Source organism: Pteropus alecto, unplaced genomic scaffold, assembly GCF_000325575.1.
Source record: "Pteropus alecto unplaced genomic scaffold, ASM32557v1 scaffold114, whole genome shotgun sequence".
Classification (NCBI taxonomy): domain Eukaryota; kingdom Metazoa; phylum Chordata; class Mammalia; order Chiroptera; family Pteropodidae; genus Pteropus; species Pteropus alecto.
In genome coordinates, this window is record NW_006435793.1 from 4,139,285 (window position 1) to 4,164,488 (window position 25,204).

The window sequence follows — 25,204 nt, forward strand, 5'->3', positions numbered from 1 at the left end:
CCTCTTTCTGTGATTATAGTGGTCCATGAAATCCAGAATTCTGGACCCGAGGACCCACTCTGCCCTTCCCATTTAAAGATGGGGAAACAGGTCCTGATGGCGCTAATGATGCTCCGCTGGAGAGGAGAGGGGACTAGCATTTTAGGTCTCCAGTTCCCCATGGAAACTTCTGGATGTAGAGCACCATCAGGATCAGCTACACGATTTGTGGGGCCCACACAATGCAAAATAAGAATGTATGGGGCACCTGGTTCAAAAATTATTAATAATTCCAAGATGGTGACAACAGAGCATTAAATCAAGTGTAGGACCCTGTGTGACTGCACAGACCACATGCCCATGAAGCTGGCCCTGGGTACCATCAATGTCAAACTCCCTGAACTACTGACATTTTTAAGTAGGAACCTAGAATACTTAACCCAAGACATGAAGTACATTGGACTGGACCTTTGAAATGCTCTGAATCCCCACTTAGAGCATTTCCTGTGCCCTCCACAGCTCTCCGTGAGGAAGCTTGAGGTTAGAAAAGGTAACCAGTAGAGAGAATTACAGAGGCGAGGCCTCTTACAAACCCGGAGGAAGGAGGCAGGGCAAGCTGTCTTTATCTGAGCTTTTCCTGCCTTCACGCCCACGAGTATTTGTGCTGGTGACTCCGTATCTCCAGGGAGGGGTGCCACACATCACTGAGGACCAGTCAGTCTGGGGTCACCTGTCCCAGGAGGCTGGCCTATATGTGCCAGGTTGGGCGGAGAAGGTGCTCTCTGATGGGAGCAGCAGCTGGTGCAGAAGAGCCTGGACCAGGCAGATAACTGGGTTGAATGCTGAAAGACCAGGGTTTGCCACTGTGGCTGTCGGTCGGTGCTCTTGCTGGCCGTCGCCCAGTGGATTTTTGGTTTAGGGCAGACGATAGCCCTTCTCTCTTTGCCCGTTGGCTATAGTTGAGTGCACACATCTGACCTCACAACACGTCTGGAAAAACAAATCGAGGTCCGTGCCCTGTTGGAGCATGTGGGAGTGTGGGCATGTGTGCCTTCGTAGCCATGCATGTCTAGGTACAGGTGCACATGCTAGGCATGTATGTATATATTTACTTATTTACTAAACACTTAAATGATGCTTACCTTGTGCTGTGTGCATGGTTCTAAGCGTTTGACACAAATATTAAGACACTTCTCATAGCAATCCCCTGAGGTTAATCTTATTCCCACTTAGGATTCCCACTTTATAAATGAGAAAACCAAGGACAGAGAGGTCATGTGGCTTGCCTAAGGTCGTTCAGCCAGTAGTGGCCAAGCCAGGAAGTGTACGAGTGCTTGAGTGTTTGTCTGTAGTGCCCTAAGCTAATGAGAAGCCCCTTATCAGCATGGACGTCAGCTTCTCCCTGGAGAGAAATGGCCCAACAGACTGTCCATTGATTCCTTAACTCACTGATGCAGCCAGCATTTACCTGTACCCCTTTATGCCAGGCTGGGACTGGGCATGGGGAAGGTGGTCAGAGACAGTCAGACCACTCTGGTGTTGAAAGTTTTGGGCACCATGGTGGCACCCTGGGGTTTTCAGGGCAAAGGCTGTCGGGGTCTGAAATCATTCACATGTTTACAAATTAGGCCTCTTTGGGTAGGGCACAGCAAGGGGTCCAGGGCAGTAGAGGGGAGGCTCTGAGAGTAGAGAGGGTATGGAAGAATGTGTTTCCTGAGCCTGGGAAGCTCAGTGGTCCTGTGTCCACCTGTCCACCCCACCGGGCACTGGAGGGCCTGATCAGGGAGGAGCCTTGTGGAACCGCATGTGACAGAGCAAACGAGTGTGTGGGTCCACGTGTGCTGTGTTGTACTCCTTCCAGTCCTTTTTTGTGCACATAAACACACACCCCCCTTTTTGTGTGTTATATTTCAGAAAAATGGAATCCTGTAAGTACCGTTTTGAAAACTTATTTTTACCAATGGCCGAAGTGCCAATAGTAATTTTTTTTTTTAATCAGTAAAGAGTCTAAACCTTCTTTGACTGGCTGAAAAGTGGGCGTCCTCAGGTAACTCACTTGACGGGCCTACATATAGCTGCAATTCAGGGTAGGGGATGAAGGGACTTCACCTGTGCACTTATTCCTCTACCTGGCACATGACATTTGATTAACCCATGTCCTTCACCATGTCTGCCCTCCCCAGAGAGGTGAGCTGTCTTCCCCAGGAAACTGGAAGGTCCGTGAGGGCTGTGGTGCAGGCTTGCCTCTGCTCACCACTCCATCTCAGCTCAGAGCTGATTGCCGGGCACAGTGTAAGCGTGAGGTAAATGTGATTGGAGCAGGCCATTGACACCATTACAGACGGGTGTGACATTGCAAAGCTCTGTCCCCAATAACTTTTCCTTTACATTAGAAGGTGCTGATTACTTAGGGGGAGAAGTGATTTGGGGTGCAGGGACAGTTTCTTAGCCTAGAGGACTGTATGTCAGAAAGAGTTCATTGAGCGTGGTCACTGGAGGACTCGAGAAGATAGATTATTATTTTAAAAAGCGAATCGCCATTTTTTGAGCACCCACTATTAAACTGAACATAATTGGGGGCCCTCAAATACAGTGGTGGTAATTTCAGCCAGTGTCGCCTGTCCTCAGTACAAACAGGGTAACTTTTGGGGGAGGGCAGCTGTTTGGTGCTGCTTGTGTCTAAAAGATGCTCTGGGCTGCCTTGTAGCTTCCATGTTGGAAATGTGCATGAATCATCCTAAGGCACCCCATTCAGAGACAAATGACCCTTCACCTAGTCTGGGTCCTGTTGTGCCACTGTCACTGAGTCTTGAAACACCCTGTGCTGGCCCAGATTACATGGGCTGCACCAGAACCAAGCCTCTTCTCCCCTTAATCTTGGCTCTGAGCACATGGTAGGAAAGGCCCCTTCAGTCAGCCACTCCTGCTCGGGCCCCAAAGTCTGGTTTTTAAAGGTCCCGTAGCCCTCAGGGAAGGCCTTCGGCTTCTGGGCCCTGCCGTTTTTCTTTCACATACTTTACCTGTGAGTACACTGCAGAAGTTGTCCTCACTCCTCAGAGCCTCCTGTTACCGTGAGAAAGCCTCACAGGCATTCCTCATCTTTTCTTGAGAAGCTAGCCAGGCCACGCCTATCAGGAACAGAAAGATAACTTGAATTCAGCCATCTAAACCCCATTTTGGAAGCAGGCAGGCTATATATATATACACAGGTCACCAAATGACTTAGGTTCTCTTGTAAGCGGAAATTGGTGGGGGTCCGGTTTTGTCACCCTGCCAATGACCATTCTCTTACTGGATACCTGGGTGACCTCTGCAAGATCCTTCCCCTCTCCAGGCCTTGGTTTTCTTCTTGGTAAGACGAGGGAATCCGCCAGTCTGGGTGATGTGTTGAGATGATAATTGCACCTGACATTCGTTGAGCACTTGCTATGTGTCGGGCCCTGATCTAGGTGCATCACTCTTATTGGCTTATTTAGTCCTCTCCACATCCTCGTTTTACAGCTGAGGAAGCTGAGGCACAGAGCAATAAATGATTTCCAGAGCCATCTGTGGCCCTGCTCCTGATACATTGTTTAATCCATCCCTCCCTAAGTGCCCTGCCCAGGAAAGAAGAAAATCCCGACCTTACCCCTTCCTGACCTGGGGCTGATCTCGAGAGCATTTTCTTGGCAGCGGCTCCAAACCCCAGGAGGAGCACTTGTCCCCCCTTTAGCAGGAAGCTTGGAAGAAAGGACTGTCTGGGAAGGTAGGTGGAGGTTGACAGGGTTTGTAGAAGGGCTGGGCAGCCCTGAACCAGAGCTCAAGGGAGGACAAAGTCTCAGTGGATGACCTGGAGTGGACCAAGCCTAGCCTGGGGCCAGCATCCCCAGGGAGCTATCTGCAGGGATGAGTGGTGGTCCTTCCAGGAGGCCCTAGAGCACTTTTCCCAGGTGATGGTAGTGGACATGCCCTAGAAATTTTAGGAATGGCTTTAAGAGCAAAATTAGCCATGCAAATATTGCAGGCACAATGTGGACTCAGGAGTTAGGAAACATTTGGTTACCTATTTCTGGCATTGACCTTTACCTCTTCCCCTCAGGGCCTCCTGCTCCTCAGTGAATTCATGCTTTTCAGACTATGGTTATTGGTGCATGTTGGGGTTCCTTGTGAAATATCCTTTGTATAAATTATACACATAAAAGTTTGAAACTCACCAGACTAGACCATTTCTCTTTCAGCTCCAACCTCACCTATAATCACTGCAGACCCCTGGGTGCTTCTTTCCCTGGGACGGATGCACCGAACCCTCTGTCCATAGGCCTGGGCCGAACACAGTTAAGAAATTCTAGGATTGATCTATTTTGGAGTTCAAAATAGAACCTCTCACTGCTCATGAGATGCTGAAAAGCTGGTCCCTCCACTTAATAGTGAGGTTCTGGGGTAAACAGGGCTGGGCCAGGCTCTGTTCTAGCAGCCTCCCACCCAGGACCTTCTCCATGGGGGTTAAACTGAGCGGGGGAGGGGGGTGTTGTGAGTGAGGCGGTGTTTGGGGGGGAGCTGTGCAAGCAGAATTGACAGAGGCTGTAATTTGGAATGCATTTTTCCCAACAAGTTGGAGCCTGCAGGTGTCTAGGCAAGCAGCTGTGGCTGTGGGAGGGGCAGGACTGGAAAGACCAGTGGAGACCACTTGAAACACCCCCTCGCCTCCTAATATGCAGGGCAGGTAGCTGGCTGGTCTGTAAAGAAGCATTTACACTAGAGCACCCAAGGTCTGCACAAAGAAGTTGATGGCAGCTGCCAGAGGAAGGCTGCTTTCATAGCGACGACTGTCCCAGATGACTGAATTATGAAGTCATGAGCCCCATGCCACTGGAGGCGTGAGGGCAGGGCCCTTGACTTTTATGTGTGAAAGAGGGATTTAGAGTTTGAAGTGATTCTGCATGGCCGAGTCAGACCTGAGAGGAGGGAAAGGAACCAGTCCTAGGTTGCTGTGGAAAAGTGCCCTTCCCACCGTCTGATTTCTAGGAATTGCAGCTGAATGTGTGAATGTAGCTAATTAACTTCTTTACCGTGTCAGTAATGATTTATTGGAGCACTTGCAAGGAGAGCTAATCTATGACAGTGCATGCCGAGGACAGGGAAAGGGAGCTGGGTGGGGTACTTGCTCGAATAGGGTGTCCTGGAACAAGGTTACAGCCCCTTCCGTGAACCCCTCAGAGCCTGTGAGCCCCTGACACCGGCCATGGATCAGGAGCACCCTGCTGCCTCCCAGCACACAGGCGGGGGGTGGCCCTGAGGGTCCCAAGAGGGTCTCTACCTCTTCACCAGGTGCCCCGACTAGGAGGTGCATCTTACGCAAAGCATAAAAGGGAGAAAAAAGGATTGTTCGCAAACATTTTTGTTTTCGTGGTTGAGAAATATGACAGCTGTTGTCATGCCTGATTGTAGCCAGTTTTCTCTGTGTGATCGCTGGGGCCCTGACTGGGTTTTTTTCCTCAGGTCTTTCTTTTGTCTCCCCCTCCAGATGTTTCATTGGGCAGAGACTCCAGCACTTCTCTCTATCCTGGGCCCGTGGGAGGTGCCACTAGGGTCTTTTCTTCCTAAACTGCTCACAGATCCCCAAATCATCTCATTATTTGCTCCTCACAACATTCGTGAAGCTGAGAAGGCAAATAGTTTTGCCCCATTTTACAGATGAATTGCTGAAGCTCAAAGAGATACAGCACGTTGCCCACAGTGACCCAGTGAGGGTACAGTAAGTAGAGCCAGCTCTGCTCCAGAGCTCTGCTTGGCGGTGTCCTTTCTGAGGTGCCACCTGCCTTTCTGTGTATTTGCAGAGCCCCAGGAAGCTGCTGCAACCTAGCTGCCACTGGACAGCCTTGGGGCTTCAGAAACACCGCTTACCTCTGCCACTCTGGAGTTCTTCAGACCAGCTGCCTTTGAAGCTGGGGTGCTGCTGTGAGGTGCCGGATCTGTGCTAAGAAAGCACAGAGCACAGACAGGTGGTAGCCAGTTAGCTGACCTCCACCCAAAGCAGATGTTCGTTCATCTTAGAGCCTCTGCTCAGACACCCACATAAATTGCAGGAGCTCTGGTCCACAGGCAGTGTGCCCCTTTATTGCCTGTTAGATGTCTTTCCTCCCTCACCGAGCTTATGTCTGTATAGTTTCTGGGTCTGTGCAGAATATCTGTCCACTGCCTCTTCCCCAGGTCATTTGCGGCCTTCCCAAACCCCCATTTCCCTCTTTCGTTAATGCCATCTCTTGGTTGGCATGGCAACAGTCTCCATTGTGGGGACATTGGGCCTGCCAGGGCCTGTGTCATGGTAAGTCTCAAAGGAGAGGCAGGACTCCAGCCTGCTCAGCCGCCTGATAGGAACCTTCTGGCTCCTGCAGCCACCTCATGCCCCACAAGCCATTTGCTCACTTTTGAGGAGTTCTCCTGACCCCCAAAGTGAAGGAGAGGGCCAGGTTGCCTCTGCTCCAGGGAGGGGCCTATGTGGCTGCTGGGTTTCATACTGGCAGGCCAAGACGTAGCAGCCTTGCTGTCCTCTCACAGTGCCCTCCACGCAGCCAAATGACAGGCCAGTCACATACCATGCCATGTTTTCAGCCAGGTAAATAATGTGTCGAGTGACAACAGAGTCAGCACTCTCAGCCTTGCTAAGGCAAAAGAGAGTGTGTCTTCGTCTTAGCTGTTCTTCAAAATGGCTCAAATGCAAGGGGGCTGGGTCTTAGCCTGGGGCTCCTGACCTTTCTGATATGTGCCCAAGACTTTATGGGCATGTATAAAGGTGGTGGAGGGAGCCACAATGTCATCAGTTATCAGAGATCCATGCCCCCACAAACAAACTATTCAGAAAACGAATGTACAGTATTAATGGCAAATTGATGAGGTCCTCCTGGGACCATGCAGAACATTCCCAGAGGTGTGTGTTCCTATTAAGTTTGCTTTGGAGTAGAGCAAACAGAAGTCATGGCCCTGGAAAAGACCCAAGACTTCATGGGGTGCCGCCCCCTCACTTTACAGGAAGAGGAGAGCAGCACAGAGTGGGAGCGATTTAGCTTGCCTCATCTAGCAGAGGCCAAGCTGGGGCAGCCCGAAGCTGCCAGTTCCCACAGACAGCAGAACACGTGGAGGTGACTGTATGGCTCAGAGGAGGAGGTGCCTGTGGGATAGTGGGGACAGCATGGGTCACCTATTCCCGGCTGCTTCGCCTCTCTGACCCCTCTTTTTCAGCAGGTTCGAGTAATTTTGGCAGAGATGCCCCTTGCATTTCTGCAGTGTCTCCTCTTCACAGTGCCGCCAGCCCATTCTGGAGCCCAGGATCTTCCTGGAGGGTTTGCTGAGAGCCAGGTAGAATTGGCTTGAAAGGGTCTGCGCTTTAGAACAGAGAGCCTCGCAAGTCCTCGCTGCTAGGACCAGCGTGGGGGCCAGGCTCCCCTCACTGGAAGGACAGGGTCTTGCCTGGGTATGCCTCTCCCCCCTGCACAGCCATGTTGCTCAATCTGGGGCCAGCCTTGGGCATTGCACAGAGGATGCCATTACTGCCACGTCTTAGATTCTGGAGATGGACCAAGGCGTGTTGGGTCATCTCTCATTCCAGTTGACTCCCAGGGAAGAAAGCAGGGGAGAGCTGCATTTAATACCCACTTCTTGCTGCACTTTAATGATTGAGGCTCAGAAATATCTGGGAAAAGTGAGTAATATTTGTAGTGTCTGGAGGCTTTGCTTTAGATTGGTGGGGGAGGGGACTGGCTCTAGTTTAACATCCCCAAACTTTGCTGATAAGAATCACCTGGGTTGTTTATTAAATATGCACATTATTGGGGCTATGTATCTGTGTGTTTTTTTGTTTGTTTTGTTTTTTTTAAACAAGCGTTCCAAGCCATTCTTATCTTCAGGCGAGTTTGAGAAACAGTTTATCTACTGTGCCAAAAATAGCCTGTGAAGAGGAATGCTTTTTTAAAAGTTTAGTTTTGCATATAATACATTAATGAGTTTTCCCCTTGTTTGAAAAATGTATTAACATTACAGGAAAGTTTCCTTGGATTTCCTGTAAACATCCCTGTCCCTTTCTTTTCCCAGAGAAGGTGTCAGTTTGAAATGTGTATCTCCCCAGATCTTTTCTTTACATTAAATAGAAATACATGTTTCTGTTTTATTTTTCCTAAATAGGCATCAGGTTGTATCTATCATTCTACAACCTGCTTTCTTTTCATTCTAAGCCATGTCATGGAGAACTTTATTAGCACATACAGAGTGACTGCTTTTTTAAAAAAAAACTTGCTGCATAATATTCTATAGCATGGAGTTATTTAGCAGTTCCCCTATGGATGGATGTTGCAGGTACTTACAATTTCTCATTATTATTTGCTCTAGTGGAGCATCCTTGCCCTTGTCTCCTTGTGTACATTTGGGAATAAATACTGAGAAGCAAAGTTGCTGGGTTAATCCATGTACATTTTTGAATTTTAGCAGATTCTGCCAAAAGTTATCTTTCAAGGTAGTTCTACCAATTCACCTTCCTACCAAGAGTACATGGAGAGGATCCAGCTCTCTATACAGGTGCAGCTGTCTCACAAAAGCGAATGGACATGTGGCCAAGTGGTGACACCCAACTTCCTCTAGTGCTTCCCTTTGTGGATGAACAGGAAGACTAGTTCCTATCACAAAGCTAAGTCTCCAAGTTAAAAACACTGGGGCCCCAGACTGATGGAAGGGAGTGAGCAGTTCCCCCCAGCCGTGTGTGCAAAACAGAACGGAGGCATGTGGAGCTGACTCCCAGAGCAGCCAGCTTACAGAGCCTTGTCAGTGAGGTGGTGGGCATGGCGGAATTCTAGGACCCTCTGGGATGCAGTGGGCCATGTACAACACAAAGGGATTTGGGAGCAGCTCTCAAAGACCCCCAGTTTTGCTGCTTTATGAGCCTGTGAAAGTCCTTTAAGGGCACCGGATTGACCTGGGATCTCTAGTTTTGTTGGAAAGCAAGAAAAGGTTTGCCTGGGGTTTAGCCATAACCCCTTTCTTTCTGTCGCTGCTCAGCTCCATAGTGGAGTGGTGAGACCAGTAGCCTGGGTTCCCCTCTCAGCTCTGCGTCTGCCCCATGGGACCACGAGCAGGCCACGTGAAGGGGGCCAGTGCCCTGTCAGGTCTTCGCCAATCCAAGATCAAAGTCAAGGAAAGTCTCTCTGTGCCCAGGTGGCCTAACCTACAGAGAAGTCCCTCTGGCTTCCTCTTGGTTGAATTGTTCAATTAGATTTGAGGGACTTATCTGCTAAGTGGGGCAAAAACACCCTCAGCAGGAAAAAAACAGGAATCTAAGCCCACACCTGGGAAACTCACTCTCTTTTAACTCAGATAATCAGCAGCCTTCACTCAAGGCCCTTGCACAGCCATCATGGCTTACAATGAGCCCTGGGCAGCTTGGACAGTGGTCACACTGCCCGGTGCATGAGGCTGAGGCTGGTGGCACAGCACACATCACTCTGGCTAACTGCCCACTCAGCTCTCCTAACACCTGGTTAAATTTTTACTCCAAAAAACCCAGGACATGATTTTGCAAAAGGTCAGACAGCTCTGTGAGTGTTTGCCCAGTTTCAGGTTGCTCAAACCTCAAAGTCCCTCCCCTCTGCCCACGTCACTTTGAAGCTTGCAAGCAAATTGATTAAATATACATTTTAGGAACCTTCCGATTTGCTTCTTAAACTAACAGAATTCTAAACTTTTTTTTAAATGGAAGGATTTTCAACTGTCAGCAGGTATAACTGGAACCATATGTCAGCAGAGACCAGGGGCTTTTCCTGGTTTTAGGATTTGTAAATTCTTATTGAAACGGAAGTAAGCAAGGCAGGCAGCTGGGGGCCCCTTGACAGCCCAAGCTCAGATCTCATTTTAATTAGAAAATACAGATAGTGCCTGCTGAATCAAAGGCCTCCCAGAGCTCCCGGCAAACAAAGATTTGGTTTATATCCTTGCAAGCCTCCGTGTTTGCAAATTATAGAGTACTTCTGAGAGGAGCTGAGATGTTGATTTCTAGATTACAGAGACTGCAGCCCAACTCCCCCCACCGCCACCCCCTGCCCCCAACTAATCTCCCAAAATGATTTTGTTTTCTTGGGGAAATATTTGCTCCCTTCCTCATTGCAGAATAGATGGAGGATGTTCATGTTGAAAAGAGACAGTAAGGAAGCCCAGGGCGGGAGGAATGAGATTAGATGTCATCCACAGCAAGTTCATCATTTTCTTCATTTGGACTTCTGGTCCCTTGAACTCTGAGACACAAAACCCTACGCCAGATCAGCGTCTGAACTGTTCTGTTTGACAGTGGTTCACGTGTATAATTTTCTTCCTGGCGTGTTCTGCAAATGGTAGAATAGAAATATCAAATGAAAGACTTTGCCTGGCCCAGCTCTTCCCCCACCCCCAGTCTTTCCCTTGCCTGGTGTCATTTGAGCTCAGTGAGTCTCAAGAAAGGCCACGATTACAATGTCAGCATCTGGAAGCGCCCCCACTGGGACACAGAGACTGACCCACAGCTGCAGCAGCAGGGCACACATGCTCAGATGGTGGACGCTCCGGCCTTGAGTCTTTCACTGATAAGCGTGACCGCTGTGTGCTTTGCCTCCCGTTGGCCCCCGGCCACATGCCAGTGACAGGACTGCTGCCCACTGTCCCTCTTCGGGCATCACATTCCCGGCAGCAGGAGGTCACTTGCTCACCCTGCCAGGGCTGCTGCCACAAACTGCCTTTCACCAGGCAGACAAAGGGGGATTTTCCCTTCCCCTGGGCTTACAGGCCCCTCAAATGCTTTACATTCCAGGAGCTGGGAGAGAGAGAGGAGGCTCCTGTGGTTTCTAATTAAACCCACAATTTAAATAACAATTCATACAACCCCAAGGGTTGAGAGAAATGCTGACCTACCCCCTCCCAAGGGAGGCAGCTGGGTGGCCCTGCCTGCCAGGCCGAGAACTTGCCCTATATACAAGATGCGTGACCAAAGGGGACAAAAGTCTCATCAGTGAGTTGTTGTGGAGCTAGGGTGTGTTGAAAGGGAACGGTTTGGTGATTCCTGTCCTTTCTCCTCTGGTAAGCCTCAGGAAGGTTATGAAGTAAGGAAGGGGAGGGAAAGTTGTCATGTTTACACTTAGCTTCCAACTGAGAATTTTTACCCTTCTCCATGGAAAATGTGGAGCTTGGTCTCTGAAGTGTTCAAATCTCAGATTCCCATGTTCTCTTGGGACTCTCCTCTCCGCCCCCCACTGTCTACCCACAGGTGACCTGCTCTGTCTGTTTGTTGTGAAACTTTGCTGTTTTCTGGAATACAGACAAATGAGGAGCCAGGAAGAGCCCTGGGAGCAGAGGATCTGGCCAAGGGTCTCAATCAGGTCCCTTCCCCCTCTGGACCTAAGCTTCCCCATCTGCTATAGACGGGTCTTCCAATTTACTGCTTCCAAGGCCCTTTCTGGCCCCAGCAGTCTGTCCATCCATGCCTGAGCTGCTTTTGTGTTTTCACTGGGCCTGTCTCAGGCCACAGTCATCTTTGCAGTACTTGCAATACGTTGATCTCACCAAATTGTTGTCTGATTACCCAAGGCGTGGTTGTATTCCAGATTTGGGGAAAATGGAACACTGAACATAATTATCTCTAGACAAGCCCTCCTATACCTCAGCCAGCACCAGGAGCTCGTCAGCATTTCCAAGCTTTCTGCAATCTCCTTTCCAACTTTCCTCCATTTCCATTCCATTAAATTGAGCAATTCACATTCCCCAAAGACACCCTCCAGGTTCTTGCCTCTGTGCCTCTCTACCCAGATGCCCTTCTGTTCTCACTTCACTGCCCAGAGCAGGCCACGCTGCATGCACAGGCTCAGAGGTCCCTCTCTTGCAGTGGAGCACTGCCAGTGTGGGTCCCTTTGTTACTCCTATAAGAATTGGAGCTCTCCGAGGGTGGACACCAGCCTCCCCTTCCCCTTTTTTGCTGGTATGGCACTGGCTCAGTTTACGTTTGGAGCAAATCCTGGCTGTGAACATCAGTGAGCAAAAAGCCAGAGGTGGACTCATTCTGCCATCTTACTCCCTACAGGTGATTATCGCTGATGACTACTCAGATCCCTTTGACGCCAAGAATGATCTCAAGAGTAAAGCAGGAAAGGGGGAGAGCGCGGGCTACATGGAGCCCTACGAGGCCCAGAGGATCATGACAGGTAAGCAGAGCTACTGACACAAGGACTCTCAACTCAGTAGGGAGGTAGAGAGGACACTCTTGGACACACGACGTTGGGAGGCAGCACTGTGTTGAATCTTCAGCACAGTTTACCAGTTCGTGTTTTACCTATGTCAGGAAGAACCTGGCAAGGCGCAGTGGAAGTCCAGACACTAGCCTACCAAGTACACTTAACCAAAATAGGGACAGAGAAGTAAATGGGGGAAAAGAGAGGGGAAAATCCTATAAGGAATTTCTGACTGAAGAAAGATACAGCATTTGACAGAGAAACTTAACTTGGAGCCTCCTAGCAGCCAGGGCAATAAAAGTAGCAGGCTGAGTCACCTTGCTTTCATTACCTAGTAGAAAGGAACAGACTAGATCGTTAGGAACCAAATTATGAACCAAATTATCCCCGGTCCCATACAAGGAAATCTTTGTTTTGGGGCTTGAAGCAGCATAAAGAGCCCTGGTCTACGAGGCAGGCTTATGGAAACGCAGAGACTGTCCCCCTGTGGCTGTTTTCCTACTGGCCCTTAATGATAAAACCCTGTCAAAGCAATTATATAGGGCCCAGAAAAATGTATCCCCAGTGTGCAGTATCCCAAGGGCCTCTTTTTGCCAGGATGATGCCTGGAGCATCTTTAAAGAATGAATGGTTATCAGCTATCAGCTGACCCCAGGCATAGGCAAGGTGGTAGGGAGATCGCAGCAGAGGAGAACCCTCATATGGGTCCTCCCGGCACATATGGATCTTCTTGAAAGAAGATCCAAGAGATAGAAGAGCAGCTGTGTGGGGTGGCACCCTCCGCCCCTACACAAGGCAGAAACAAGGGCAGGGGTACAAAGTGCTGAAGAGTACAGGAGGGTAGCCAGGAGCAGCTTGGGAGCCACCCCTAATTTTGAGGCCCGGTGAATTGGTACCCTGTATGTCTCGGTATTTTCCTCCTTCTGTGGCCCTTTTCTTGTTTATTTGTTTGTTTGGTGTTCATGTCTGTGAGCACTTTCTCTTGTTTCTTCCTGAAATCGAAGGAAGGAGAAGCAGGGCCCATGTGGAATGTAAACTTGTAGGGCTGTGGAGACCGTATAGGACAATTGCTGAAGGATCTGGGTGCAAGTCCAGTCCCCGCTTCTAGGATTCTGCCTCGTGCTCCTCCTGTTCGTGGAAAGCGATTCTCTGGCCACCAGTGTGGCCTCCAGAACACCTGGCCACCCTGTGAAGGGCCTGGTAATGATTGGCCAGAGAGACTCAGGCCAAACTTCTAAAGGGCCGCCCCTCACACTCACTCTCATCTTCGTGATCTCTCCTGGCAAAGCGGCCTCTGTGGACGGCAAGAGGTAGAGCACTGAGCATGCATTTGGGGCCAGGGTCTTGAGGGAGGAGGGGCAGCCTGCTCTCCAGTGATTCAGGGAACCAGGTCTGCTTCTGTTCTGTGCTGCCATCACATCCCATCATGTCCGCCCCCATGTACCATCACCCCCATCAGGCTCACTGAAACACCAGCTCTTTGGCAGCGCTGGGGGCTGGTTGTGGGGAGCTTTGGCTCTGCAGCTCCAGCCAGCCTTGCATTGAGCAGGCATCAGTCTGGGCTTAAAGGAGTGGTAGTTACAGGAGTGACTTTGAGACGCTGGCACAGTCAGATGTCGGGACAGCAAAGGATCTTTGAGGTGTTCCAAACTCAACAGCCTAATTTTACAGGTGGGGAAACTGAGGCTAGGGAAGGTGAAGGACTTGCCCAAGGACACGTAGTGAGTTGGAGGCAGACTGCCAAATGTGCCTGTGCTTGGCCAGGCAGTCTAGGGTGGAGCACTGAAGGAAGCATAGTGTTTGTGTTTGATGCGGGGGTATCCGGGACACAAGGAAGTGGCAGGAGCCGTCTGAGGCTGGCGCCCAGGCTCTGTCCTGGGCCCTTTGACATACACACCTCGTCATGTCCCTGCAAAGGAGCTGTTGTCTCATTTTACAGGTGAGGGAAACTGAAGACAAGTCACTTCCCTGGGATCACACAAGTGGAAGCGAGGGGCTCAGACTCACATCTAGAGAACATGGGGGCAGGGGGCTGAGGGCGAGGAGGAGAGGATATTTGCCAGGAGCCTTTAGAGGGCCCCCGCCTCTGACTGGCATCTTTGGAATGGAGCTGAGTTTCTCCTGGTGCTATCTTGGACCTCATCACTGAGTAGCCCTTTAGCTGGGTGGAATTGTCCCGTGGGACTCAGGCTTTTTGATGAGGCGCACCCATGGGGGCTAGGCCCAAGGCAGTTTGAGTTCACGAGGAACCTGCATCTCCATGCATTCTGTCTCCTAAGAAGCATCCTTCTATTTGTTGCTCTGGGCTTTGTTCCTAGCTTGGAGGCTATGCCCAGATTTACCCGCATTTTTTTTTTTTTTTTTTAAGGAAATAAGTGATTAAACAGGACATCTTCTGGTTATAACGACCTTGCTGTGGCTTTCTTTGACTCAGAATTCTTTGTATGTAACGTCACTAGTGTCTGATGGCAGGGATGGGGGTTGGGGTTGTAAACGTTCCAGGAAGCAGCTCACCGAGCTGACAGAAGGGGAAGGTGGGGGGCAGAGGTGGATGCTGGAGTCAGCAGTGGAGCAAAGGGTGGCACAGGAAAAGTTACATTCATCCTTTTAGAACGACCCTTTTCAGATGCTGTAGCATTTACGTGTATGTGTGTATTTAACTTCTAATAACAGGGCAGGCATCTTTGGTGCATGAGAATAACGCTGCCAGGCAGAGCATGCCCTCTCTGCCTGAGATGGGCGTGCCTCTCTGTGCCGTGCAGGAGGAGCCCACGCTGGGGTCAAGCAGATCTGGGATGGCCACTTGCCGCCTGAGTGACCCCTTCGAAGTTTCCTCTGCGAAGCAGTAGCCTTAGAGTGGGCAGTCAATGCAAACTGGCTGTTTGACTTAGGGCAGCACGTTCTGTGCCTCTGTTTTTACTTGTTTATGGAATGATGGTAACAGTAGTGGAGGCAGCAGCTAAACTCTCTCTTGTACTTGTTTACAGCACTAGATGTGAAATCTCACTGGATCCTCGCCATCATCCTTTGACATTTAGGTGCCCATCGTACCAATGGAGAAACTAAGGCACAGAGAGGTTAAGTAACCAGCCCAAGGCAACCCAGCTGGGTAGTCCATTGTGGGGCTGATGGCTAAGGCCCTGTTTTAACCATCATGCAGGACATTCTTTCCAGGGCCCATCTAACCCTGGTGCACCGAAATTTGATTTTCAGACTCCCAGCACAGCCGACGTGCCTGTGATTAACTGATGAGGTTTTGTTTTCTGTGTCCTTGGCTCCATGCAGCAGGTGGTGGGAGCTTTTGGGAGGTGTGCTTTTGTGACTAGAGAACTTGGCCCAGACTCACGGGCTGTGGCTGGGATGGAGGGTGTAGAGAAGTATGCCCGTTTGCCCAGGGACTCTCATCCCCCTCTCATTTGTCTCCTTCAACTTCCCTCTCCTCTTTGTGTCACCCACAGGAATTAGGTTCTGGTTCCAAGATGGAGGCTGAGCTCTCCACAGAACCTCATGACCCAGATGCCCATGGATCGCCTCCCTTTGTACCCCCATTGCCTCTTTCACTCCAGGAGCAGCTCTGGAGTTACCTCTTTAAAACCTGAGGGCACTTTGGAACCCAGTTGGAAAGCTAGTGACCCAGTGCAAGCCTTTCTTTTTATAGGTAAGGAAACTGAAGATCAAAAACTTAAATCCTTTTGAGATTTTTTTTTTTTAACCCATTGAATAAATGCGAAGCTGTCTAGTTAGTTGCCCACCACTAGAGGTATCCAAGCAGAGGATGAAACAGCCAGCATTGGGTGATGTAAAGGTAGTTAAATCTCAGGTGGGTGGTTGGCTAAAGCAATCTCTGAGGTCTGTGTCAGCCTGAAGCTCCAAGATGTCATGATTTACTGTGTGCCGCCTCATTATTAGACACCCGGGACCAGCCACACGAAGGGAGCACCTGAGACTAACTCTGCCTAGGAAAGGATCTGGTTAGGGCCGACAGCTTCCTTCCACAGCACCAGCCTGGCCTACGTAACTGTTCCGCCCTATCTCCCCTTTCTATCTTGCTTGGCCCATCTCTTGAGGTCGCTCGGGCCTCAGTTTCCTCCTGTGTAAACTGAAGAGAGAGAATCAGAGCACTTCCAGGTTCCCTCCCTGCCCTAGTGCCCCAGTATTCGGTGCAAGCCTCCCATGGAGCCGGTAGAATCAGGCCACCTCTCTCCAGAGCCCTGCCTCATAGCCGATTCTTTCCCTCTTCACTGAGTCTTGATCCTGGGCTTGAAGGCCCAAATGCATGAAGACCTGCTGATGGGTGAGAAGGGCTCTGGGCTCCGAGTTCAAGCCAACCTGGGTGCCTGGGTGGGTCAGGATGCTTAGCCTACTGAGGCTGCGGTGTCCTCATTGTAAAATCAGGCACACAACACTGACATGAGTCTTGGGTAGAAGAACATGTGCACGAGATGGTTGTCTTTGAGAGGCAGAGGGCCTCTTGGTCCTTCACTTGGTATTCAGTGCTATTGAATTCTCTGGCCAGTCCCTGTAGGGGCCCCTGCCCACCTGGAGGTAGGTGGCCCAACCAACAGGACAGTAATAGAACAGGTATCCTCAGGCCCTCTGCAGGGCACTGGGTCAGCTTGGCCTGGAGCCCTTGCTGTGCCTTGTCGTGTTAGAGACTGGGCTGTGTAATCTGGGCAGATATTACCACTGCCCCTAGGAATATCCACAAAGCAGGGAGACAGGCTTGGATCTAGGTGGTCAGTGGACGGTGCACAGAGGTAAGCAGGCGAATTTCCAGTTCATAGGCTCTCCATTTGGGCAGTCTAAGTGAGGTGGGAGGTGGTGGTGATGAGAGCTGCGTCTGGTAACCCAGGCAGAGGGAAGAACTTGAGCAAAGGCATGGAGGTGTGGGACTTTCTGCGGGCGAGGAGTGGCAGGAGTTGAGGCTTTTGATAGGATAGTGATAGGAAAAGCACATGGGGCAAGAGCTGGTAAAGATTGATTGGATTATAAAGCCCTAGTTCACCTAAGGGCACAGACTGTTTCTCAATGGAGATCCTTTCTCCCCAGGCCTTCAGCCCCAGGAATTCTTAGAGGTACCCGAGGTGGTAGTGGTGACAGGGATGGTGGTTGTTAGTTTTTGCAGAGGGCTTCTCTGTGAGCCGAGCCCTGCTCCAAGCACTTTCCACGGTTACTCATGTAATCCTCACAAGGAGCCTGTGAAGTATAGGTACTTCTATTTACCCTCATTTTACAGATGGGAATACTGAGACTCAGAAAGATTAAGTAAGTGGCAAAACCAGGAAAAGCAGCACCCTCCAGAGCCCTAGCCTACAGCTAAAACAGTCTTGCAACTGTCCTGTACTCACAGAAGCTCTGCAGAAATAACTGGGAATTTTACAGTTACATAAGCCCCCTTTTTATGTGTGACTCTACGCCCAACATCCCTTATAAAATTGTTCAAAGTGTCATCTCACAGGATGAATCACATACACAATAATTGAAAGCATTTTTCCATAACTTTTAATATTATAAGCAATTACACATTAAAAAGCATCCTTAGCATGCTTTTATTATTAAATCAACTTTATAGCATCATAAGAGAAAATTAAAAGAAAGCCCTTTCACACAGAACCCACTGCCTCGATGTGGCTGTTTTTCTTGCTCACAGTTTGCCTTCTGCCCTTCTTAACCCCATGTGCTAGTAGGCACACTCCAGGTAAAGCCAGTCACCAAATTTAAAGGCAGAGGTGGGGGCATCCTTTTGTATCTTCTCATCCTCTGTCATGGCCTCTTCTAGGAGCAGCAGGCTTTCTGAGAGAATGGCAGCGTGTACCATGTTCAGGTCTCTGTGTTTCTAGTTGTGGCCTATTTCAGGAGGAAGGAGGCAGGAAATGTGGTTTCTAGCTCTCACTCTGCTTTGGTCTGCTGTGTGTCTTGAGGCAGGTCACTTTCTCTCTCTGAGCCTCAGTCTTCTCATCTGGAAAATTAGATTTTGCCTTCTTTCCTAGGCACCATGAGGGTCGTTATAAACCCTTAGGTTCTCTACTTCTCTCTGGTCACACTGGGCTTCTCCAGTTGTCCTGGTCAGGACTGTACCTCCTCCTGCCCCACTCCCACCACCTCCAAATGGCACCAGCCCAGGTCTTGCCAGGTTGTGACAAAGAACTGGCTTTGGAACCTTCCTTTTTCACAGGCATGCTGCCCTCTCTTTTTCAGCACACGCCTGGGAGCTTCCGGTTTGCATCCTTCTGGATAGACAGGGTCCAGAGGCCCTTCTTGGAGCTGCTGTTCTTAAATTCCAGAATAAAGCCCTTGAAGACCAGAAAATGCTTCTCAGAATGGGGACGCAGTAAAGGGCAGGGCAGTCTTTGAGCCTTGACTGGACATCAGAGAGGCCATCTTTGGCCACCCTACCTGAGATTTCCATCTTCCTCTTGTGTTTGCCATCATCTTTGCCCCCTGGTTCAAGGCTGTGCTAGCTACTCTCTTGTCCTGGTAGCTGGAAAAGTAAAGGGCCTTTTTGTCTGGCCCCCCGAGTCCAGGCACTTCCCAGCTGTGCAGCGCCCATGGACTCTGCTCTCAGAATATCCACGCACTGGCCTCTTTCACCCAGCCTGTTCTGCACAGCTCTGCTCCCCAACCATCCCCATGCCCCTTCACTCCCGTCCTGCCAGGCTACCTCTCATATTCTGCAGGGCCCTGGTCTGCCTTCTCTCCTGGTTGCCACCTATCCTGGTGGTCACAGCCCTCCCCTGGCTGGGGGATGTAACTGTCCTTGAAGGGCAGTGCTTTCTGCCCAGCATCCTCTTTGTGCTTGAGGCCAAGAGAGGCCGAGCACGAGCTAGGCAAGGTCACACAGCAGCAAGCCACGGAGCAGGAATCCTGACTTCTAAAGTAGGGCTCCTCAGCCTTGTTTTGAAATGTTTTGAAACCTGCCCCTACACCTTCCTGGCAGATCGAAGGCTTGGTCATGCACTGTGCAGAGTTCCCTGGCTGGTCTATCATTTACCAGAATGATTACCAACCGGACAGGAAGAAGATAATCAAGTGTAAATAGATTTTGTATTAGTCACCGGATGACTTTCCTGATCTTGAGAAATAGCATGGCTCACACACCCAGCCTGGTGGTGCTTACCTGCTGAGATCCAGCCCAGGGAGGCCAGATGGGAGAGAAGCAGGTGGGGAGGGGAGCATGAAGCCTGGGTTTCTATGGTGACCAGTGGGCCAACCTGGCAGTCACTTCCTATTCTCTTATCCCCTGGGCCTCTCTCCCTTTTGACCTTTGACACAGAGCTTGTCCCTCTTTTCAGGGAAGTTACAACAGAACTGGACTAGGCCACAGAAAGCCGATAGTCATTGACAGAACTCCTGCTGTGTGCCAGATGTTCTTTCCCTGTCCCCCAGGTACCCCTGTCACACGGGAGGTTGACAAGGACCCAGACAAGCACTGTTTGTAGTATAAAACAAGCCAGGAAGAGTGACACCATAGAGAGAATAGAGGGAGGGGGTGATACTACCTCCTGAAGGCTAATGTGGGCTGCATAGAGAGGGTGACATTGAGCAAAGTCACACTTGAAGTCTTAATTCAAAATGACCTTCATCGTGAGGCCTTCTCCGGTGCTTATCTTAAATTTCAGCCATCCTCAACACTTCCCAACCCACTTTCTCTGCTTAATTTTATTTTTAACACTGTTCACTATTTAGCATACTGTACGTTTTTCTGACATTTTATCTTGTTTATAGTCTGTCTGCCACTAAGATGTGGACTTCACAGAGCAGAAATGTCTGCTTTGCTTATTACTGCTGGAACCTTAGTACCTGATAAAGTAGGTGTTCAGTAAATAGTTGTTGAATGCGTGAGTATATTAACTAACTCTAGGGACCCAGGACTGGTGGACAGCCATGCTGGGGCCCTCTCAGGAGCCCACAGATATCTCATCTTCCTCTGAAGATTGCCAGATCTGAAGAGTTTAGGCGGCTGCTAAATGGGTAGGGAGGTGGGGAAGGAGCTGGCTTGGCCTCTGGGCGGGAGTCAGACAGGAGACCTTGGTGCCTTGCTCCGTCTTTGTCATCGACACCAGTTCCGTCTCCATGTGGAGGACTGCATGCGGCTTCTAGTTGTGCTTCTTGTCAGCCCTCCCTCCCTGGCCGAGAACTCCTTGAGGAAGGGACTGGGTCTCACCCATTTTCATGTCTTCTTTGAGCCTAGTAAATATTCACCAGTTGAATGAATGAGCCCAGGAATACAGGTCTATATGGAGAATGAGTAAAAGAAAAGGCAGCAGATAGTGAACAACTACTCACTATAAACAACTTTTTCATTTTGCCAAGACTCACCTGAAGTCACAGGGTCGTAGTCAAGGAACAAAGTGTGGTGCGTTCATTCATTGGACGGGTGTTCACAAGTGTCTTCTCTGTGCTGGTGTTATTCTGTACTCTAGGGGTCGATCAGGGAACAGCACAAAGTCCCTGTTCTTATGAAGCTTACACTCTGGGTGCAGGATCGAGGGGGAAGTGTCGCACAACCATGATTCCCATAAACTCAATCCTGGGAACTCTGGTACAAGGAGGTCTGTATCCCAGACACTGCAGCCTCTGGTCACTGCAGCTCTGGGTTACTGAAGCCTGAAAGTCAGGGGCTTTCTCAAAGTCAAGAGCAGAGTGGAGACGTTTCCCACGGCCCTGGCCGCCTTCAGGAGGTAGGAAGATCCCAGAGCTGGTCTTTGGGGCATGAGCGGCCCAGCTTTTTCGCAGTGGCTGGCAGCTGCATTCCCCTCTCTTCTTGGCTTCCATGCAAGAGCACAGACTCTGGGAGTTGTCGTGGATTTTCCCAAAGCAGCGAGCACCGTTGTGTGTGCTGGCACCCAGCTTCACAGGTGTAATTGGGATATCCTGCCGAGCATTTGGCAACAAGGTCCCAGACCCCCAGGAACATAGCCCCTAACCTTTCCTCTTTCTTGGCAGCTATGAGAGAAACCCACAGGTAGAAGAAATAAAGGAACAGGAATGTGATACAGAGGAGCTCACCTCCCCACATCCCTGCCCCTTGCCTTTCAGAATACCAGAGAGACATTAAAAGATCTAAAGGCACAGAAATTGATGGAAATGCCTGTCCAGAAATTGACTCAGGAAGACTCAGGTCGATTGGCAGCAAAGCTCCTGGCATCCTCCACCTACCCAACAGTACCCTGCATGTGGAGCAGAGCATGGAGGCTGTTGGGAAAGCACCACCCATTCCTGGGGCAGGGGTGTGACACAGTTAGGAAGTTGTTTAGGAAGTTGTGCCTGCCTGGGTGTGTAGTATGGATTAGAGCAAAAAGAAGCAAGAGGCAGAGAGACTGGTTCTGTGGCTCTGTGGCTATGGCAGTCATCTAGGCCAGGGGGCTGTGGCTGGAGCCAGGGCTGTGGCTATGGGGTGCTGTAGGCAGGAGCCAGTGGGTGGTTAGAAGAGTTTGCCAGTTGGGGTGCAATGGCTAAGAGAGAGGAAGAAGCTGGGATCCTGATGAATGGGAGGATGAGAGTGTCAGTTACCTGATGGGGATCGTCCTGTCTGAAAGTGGGAAGGAAGGTTCTTAGGGGAGGAGTTGGTGGGTTCAGATGTGGGCACCTTTGTGTTTGTGTGTTTGGGTTAGAGGAGGGCCCAGGTGCTCCATCCTGGGGGTCCTGGGGAGAGGAGCTGGTTTGCAGATCTGTCCAAGGAGACCTCTAGCTACAGCTCTGCCCCTCCAGAAGCCTGAAGAAGGAGATTCAGTGCTTTGCCCCACACCCTATTATTTGACTAATTAATTAGTACCCTCCTCTAACAAGGGCTCAGGCTGGCTCTCTGGAAGTTTATAATGATGGCAGAGGGCTGTATTTAAAGGTCCTTTATAGATTATGCCGGGATTCTCCCTAAGGCTCTGAGCCGAAGCAATGGGATCATTTTCATTTTGCCGGATGAGATAGCTGAGTCATGGAGGCTGACCTGAACTGTGCCCCTTTCCAGGGCCCCCTCTCTCTGCGGGGTCTGCCTGCTCTGCAAGGGAGGGACTCTGAGAAGCAGCAGGTTTGCATTCTTCTGATGCAAACACTTTCCACCTGTAGGGTCACTTGGCGGGTGGCTCAGGTTCAGTCCTCCTCCTCCCCTTCTCCCCCCACCCCTTGAATAGCCCTGCTCTTCCTCTCTTTCAGTGGCTTGGCTCATCTGTTTTGATATGGTACACTGCCTCTGGTCCTTTTCCAAAACAGGCTGCGTGAGCATAAATAAATAAAATGCCACTTCTTCTCTCCCCTGTCTAGAACGCAGGCCTATAATTGTACCTGGCAACCTAAAAATGACGCATTGGATGAGAGTCATCTCCCAGGGCTCCGAGCTTCCTCGTTGGTCCTCCCTATTCCAGCTGCCACAATCCTTCTTTCTGTATGATTATGCTGATCCAGCACTTACTACACGACATCATAATTTACCTGCTGTACTAGGGGCCCCAGGTAGGCAAGAACCACAGGGCTAGGAACACTTGCACTCAGACTGTTGGTGACCAGTATTTGCGATATTAGCCCAGAACTTTATGATGAAGAATGTCCCCAGGACAGAACTTGCTGCTTTTAGTTAAGTGTTGTGTAAGTGATCAGTAAACTCTTCCCCAAGGATTAAAGGTCTCTGGTCGTGGGCTCATGCCTGCTGGCCTATGCCTCTGTGGGTCCATTTCCATTGCTAGGCCTCATGGATGCTGGCGCATACGCTCGTGTCCCCAAGCCCCAAACACAGAGCCTCTCCAGCATCCCCTCACCAGATTATCGAGTCCTTTCAAGTCTTCATGCTGTCCTTGCCACCCTCCCTTGGCTCTTGGTGTCGCCACCTTCCCCAGCCTCTCCCCGTCTAGCTGGTGCCTGAGTACCTGAGCTCTCATCTCTCTCACGTGACCTACCATCCATTCCACATGACCTTTTCAACCCCCTCCCTCCGGTTTACCAGCACAGTCCGGGCACAGAGTGGGAGCAAGGGAGTCTGTCTCCTGTTGATTTCCTCCTGTCCCAGCTGTCTTGGTGCCTTTGCTCACGCTGTGCCCTCTCCTTCTTAGCCCAGCCCGGCCCACTGTCTCAGGGTCGCCTTCCCTTGAAGCCCTTCTGCACGTGTTTGATTGACTTCATTGGTTTGTTTCTTTCCCCAACTGCTGCAGTTCTTCAAATCAGAACTGGACTGGGTGGCATTTGGTGAGGAACCCTGCCTTCAGAGCTCCCCTTCTCAGCTTCCCTAAGGCCCAGGGAGGTAGTGCATGGGATTGTCTCCATTTTTTACTGATGAGAAAGCAGGAGCAGAGGCTCCAGCAGCTGCCTGGGGCCATCAGGGAGGATTTCCAGGGTCCTGGGATCTGTATCCCGAAGGCCAAGCAGGAGCAGGTCAGGTGATCAGTGGGGTAAAGGGCCAAATCCAGGATGAGGAAACCCTATGGGTCTGAGGATGGTGGAGAAGGGGACAGGCAGCGTGGGGTGAGGTCACACTGGATGGACCCATGAGGGACAGTTCTTGCCTCCTCAGTAATTAAAAAAAAGCAGAAGTCTGAGATGAGGAAGGGGCTGTCCCAGCAACAACTTTAGAACGCAGAACTAAAACAACCAATGGGTGATAGCATCCCCTCTTCTCCACACACGCACTTTCCTTGGCCTTTTCTAGGGCTTTATTTCTGTTTCTGTGCTATTTTGCATTCCCTTGCTCAGAGCTGCTTCTGCTGAAGAGTTTTTGCTAAGGCAAGAGTTCATCCTGAGCCCAGCTGCCATTAGGGAGAGGGAGAGAGGATGGTTGGGGGAATAGGGACAGTGTCTGAGCTGGGTAAGGAAGGAAGGGGTTTTGCCAGCATCAGCTGAACCCCTGCTATGCTGGGAGGTGGAGTCCACCTGGACCTGCCCCCAGGAGGGCCATTGTAATGGGAGGTTACCTGTGACTACAGTCAGTCCTCAAGGTATATCAGGTATGAGCAAAGAAGACATACCTGGGGCTTCTGGGGGGACTTGGTCTGGTCTGCTTGGGTGGGGGCCACAGTTAGAACAGATTTCTCCACCTGGTGACTGGGCCAGGGAGAGTAGTGGAAGCCTGGGCATCTAGGGGCAGGTCCGAAGATAGACCTGGAAGGACTAGCTGGATGACTGGCCCGACACAGCCCAAGTGTTTTGCTGAAGGGGCCTTAGGATTGTGAAAAGCACCCACGCAGGGCAGGTGCTTAGGGCCTTGGCTGATCCAGCCCTCCCTGTCCTCACCCCCACTTCTGACTCAGCCCACGCAGCCACTGAAAGGAGCCTTGTTAAGTTGAGCCTTAGAGGAAACCAGGCAATGTTTTCATTATTTTCATAATTTACACCCAGAAATTAGAAGGAAGGGTTCATTTACCCTCTAGACTCGAAACTCATTTTCAGTTGGACCAAGATTTGCTGTAGATTCCCGAGGCGCCCAGCACTCATGCAAAGCTCTGGGCTTCCTTCGGGGCTCTAGCCTCACACCCCACACTGGGCTCCCGAACAGAAGGGCAGGATCTCTGGGGCTAGGACCCAGGTGGAAATGCCATTGGTTCCATTAAACCCTCAGGCCTCACAGCCTCTGTGACAGACTTAGTGTCTGAGTCCTAGAGTCAGCCAGGACCAGTGCTGCTGACTTTGACCTGAGCTGTGCATGGTGCTATTTAAAAAGTTTGAACTAGGGTGTTAAAACCTTTCCTCTTGCCGAACATCTGCCTTCACAGAGTAGGGATTTTGGAGCCAGGCCAGGCTGGGGGACTGTCACCCCCTTGTTTTACAGGTGAAGAAACACAAGGTTTGGATTGTGGATGTGGGCTGTCCAGTAAGTGATGACAAGTGAAGTCCTGGGCCATGGTTCCTTCCAGCCACCACATGTGGTTTGGTGACTGTTGCCAGGCAAGGCCTCCTGCAGCCGGTGTCCCCTTGTGTCTGGAGAGTTCGTGACCTGTGAACAACTTGTCTTCTCGCCCTCTTGCATCCCTTGGGCTTTGCAGTGGCTGGCACCCTTGGGAGTTGTCACCTCTGTCTAGCTGCGGGGGGAG

The 25,204-nt window shown here is 50.5% G+C and overlaps 1 protein-coding gene across 1 annotated transcript in view; it reads left to right on the plus strand.

Moving 5' to 3' along the window:
• The window catches only part of SHB (SH2 domain containing adaptor protein B), a gene marked incomplete at its 5' end in the record, with an annotated part of 129,114 nt that overhangs the window by 32,848 nt on the left and 71,062 nt on the right, over nt 1-25,204 (plus strand). The window contains one exon of the mRNA XM_006911556.2: nt 12,044-12,164. Within this exon, the coding sequence (XP_006911618.2) occupies nt 12,044-12,164 (121 nt within the window). The remainder of the gene's footprint in view (nt 1-12,043; nt 12,165-25,204) is intronic.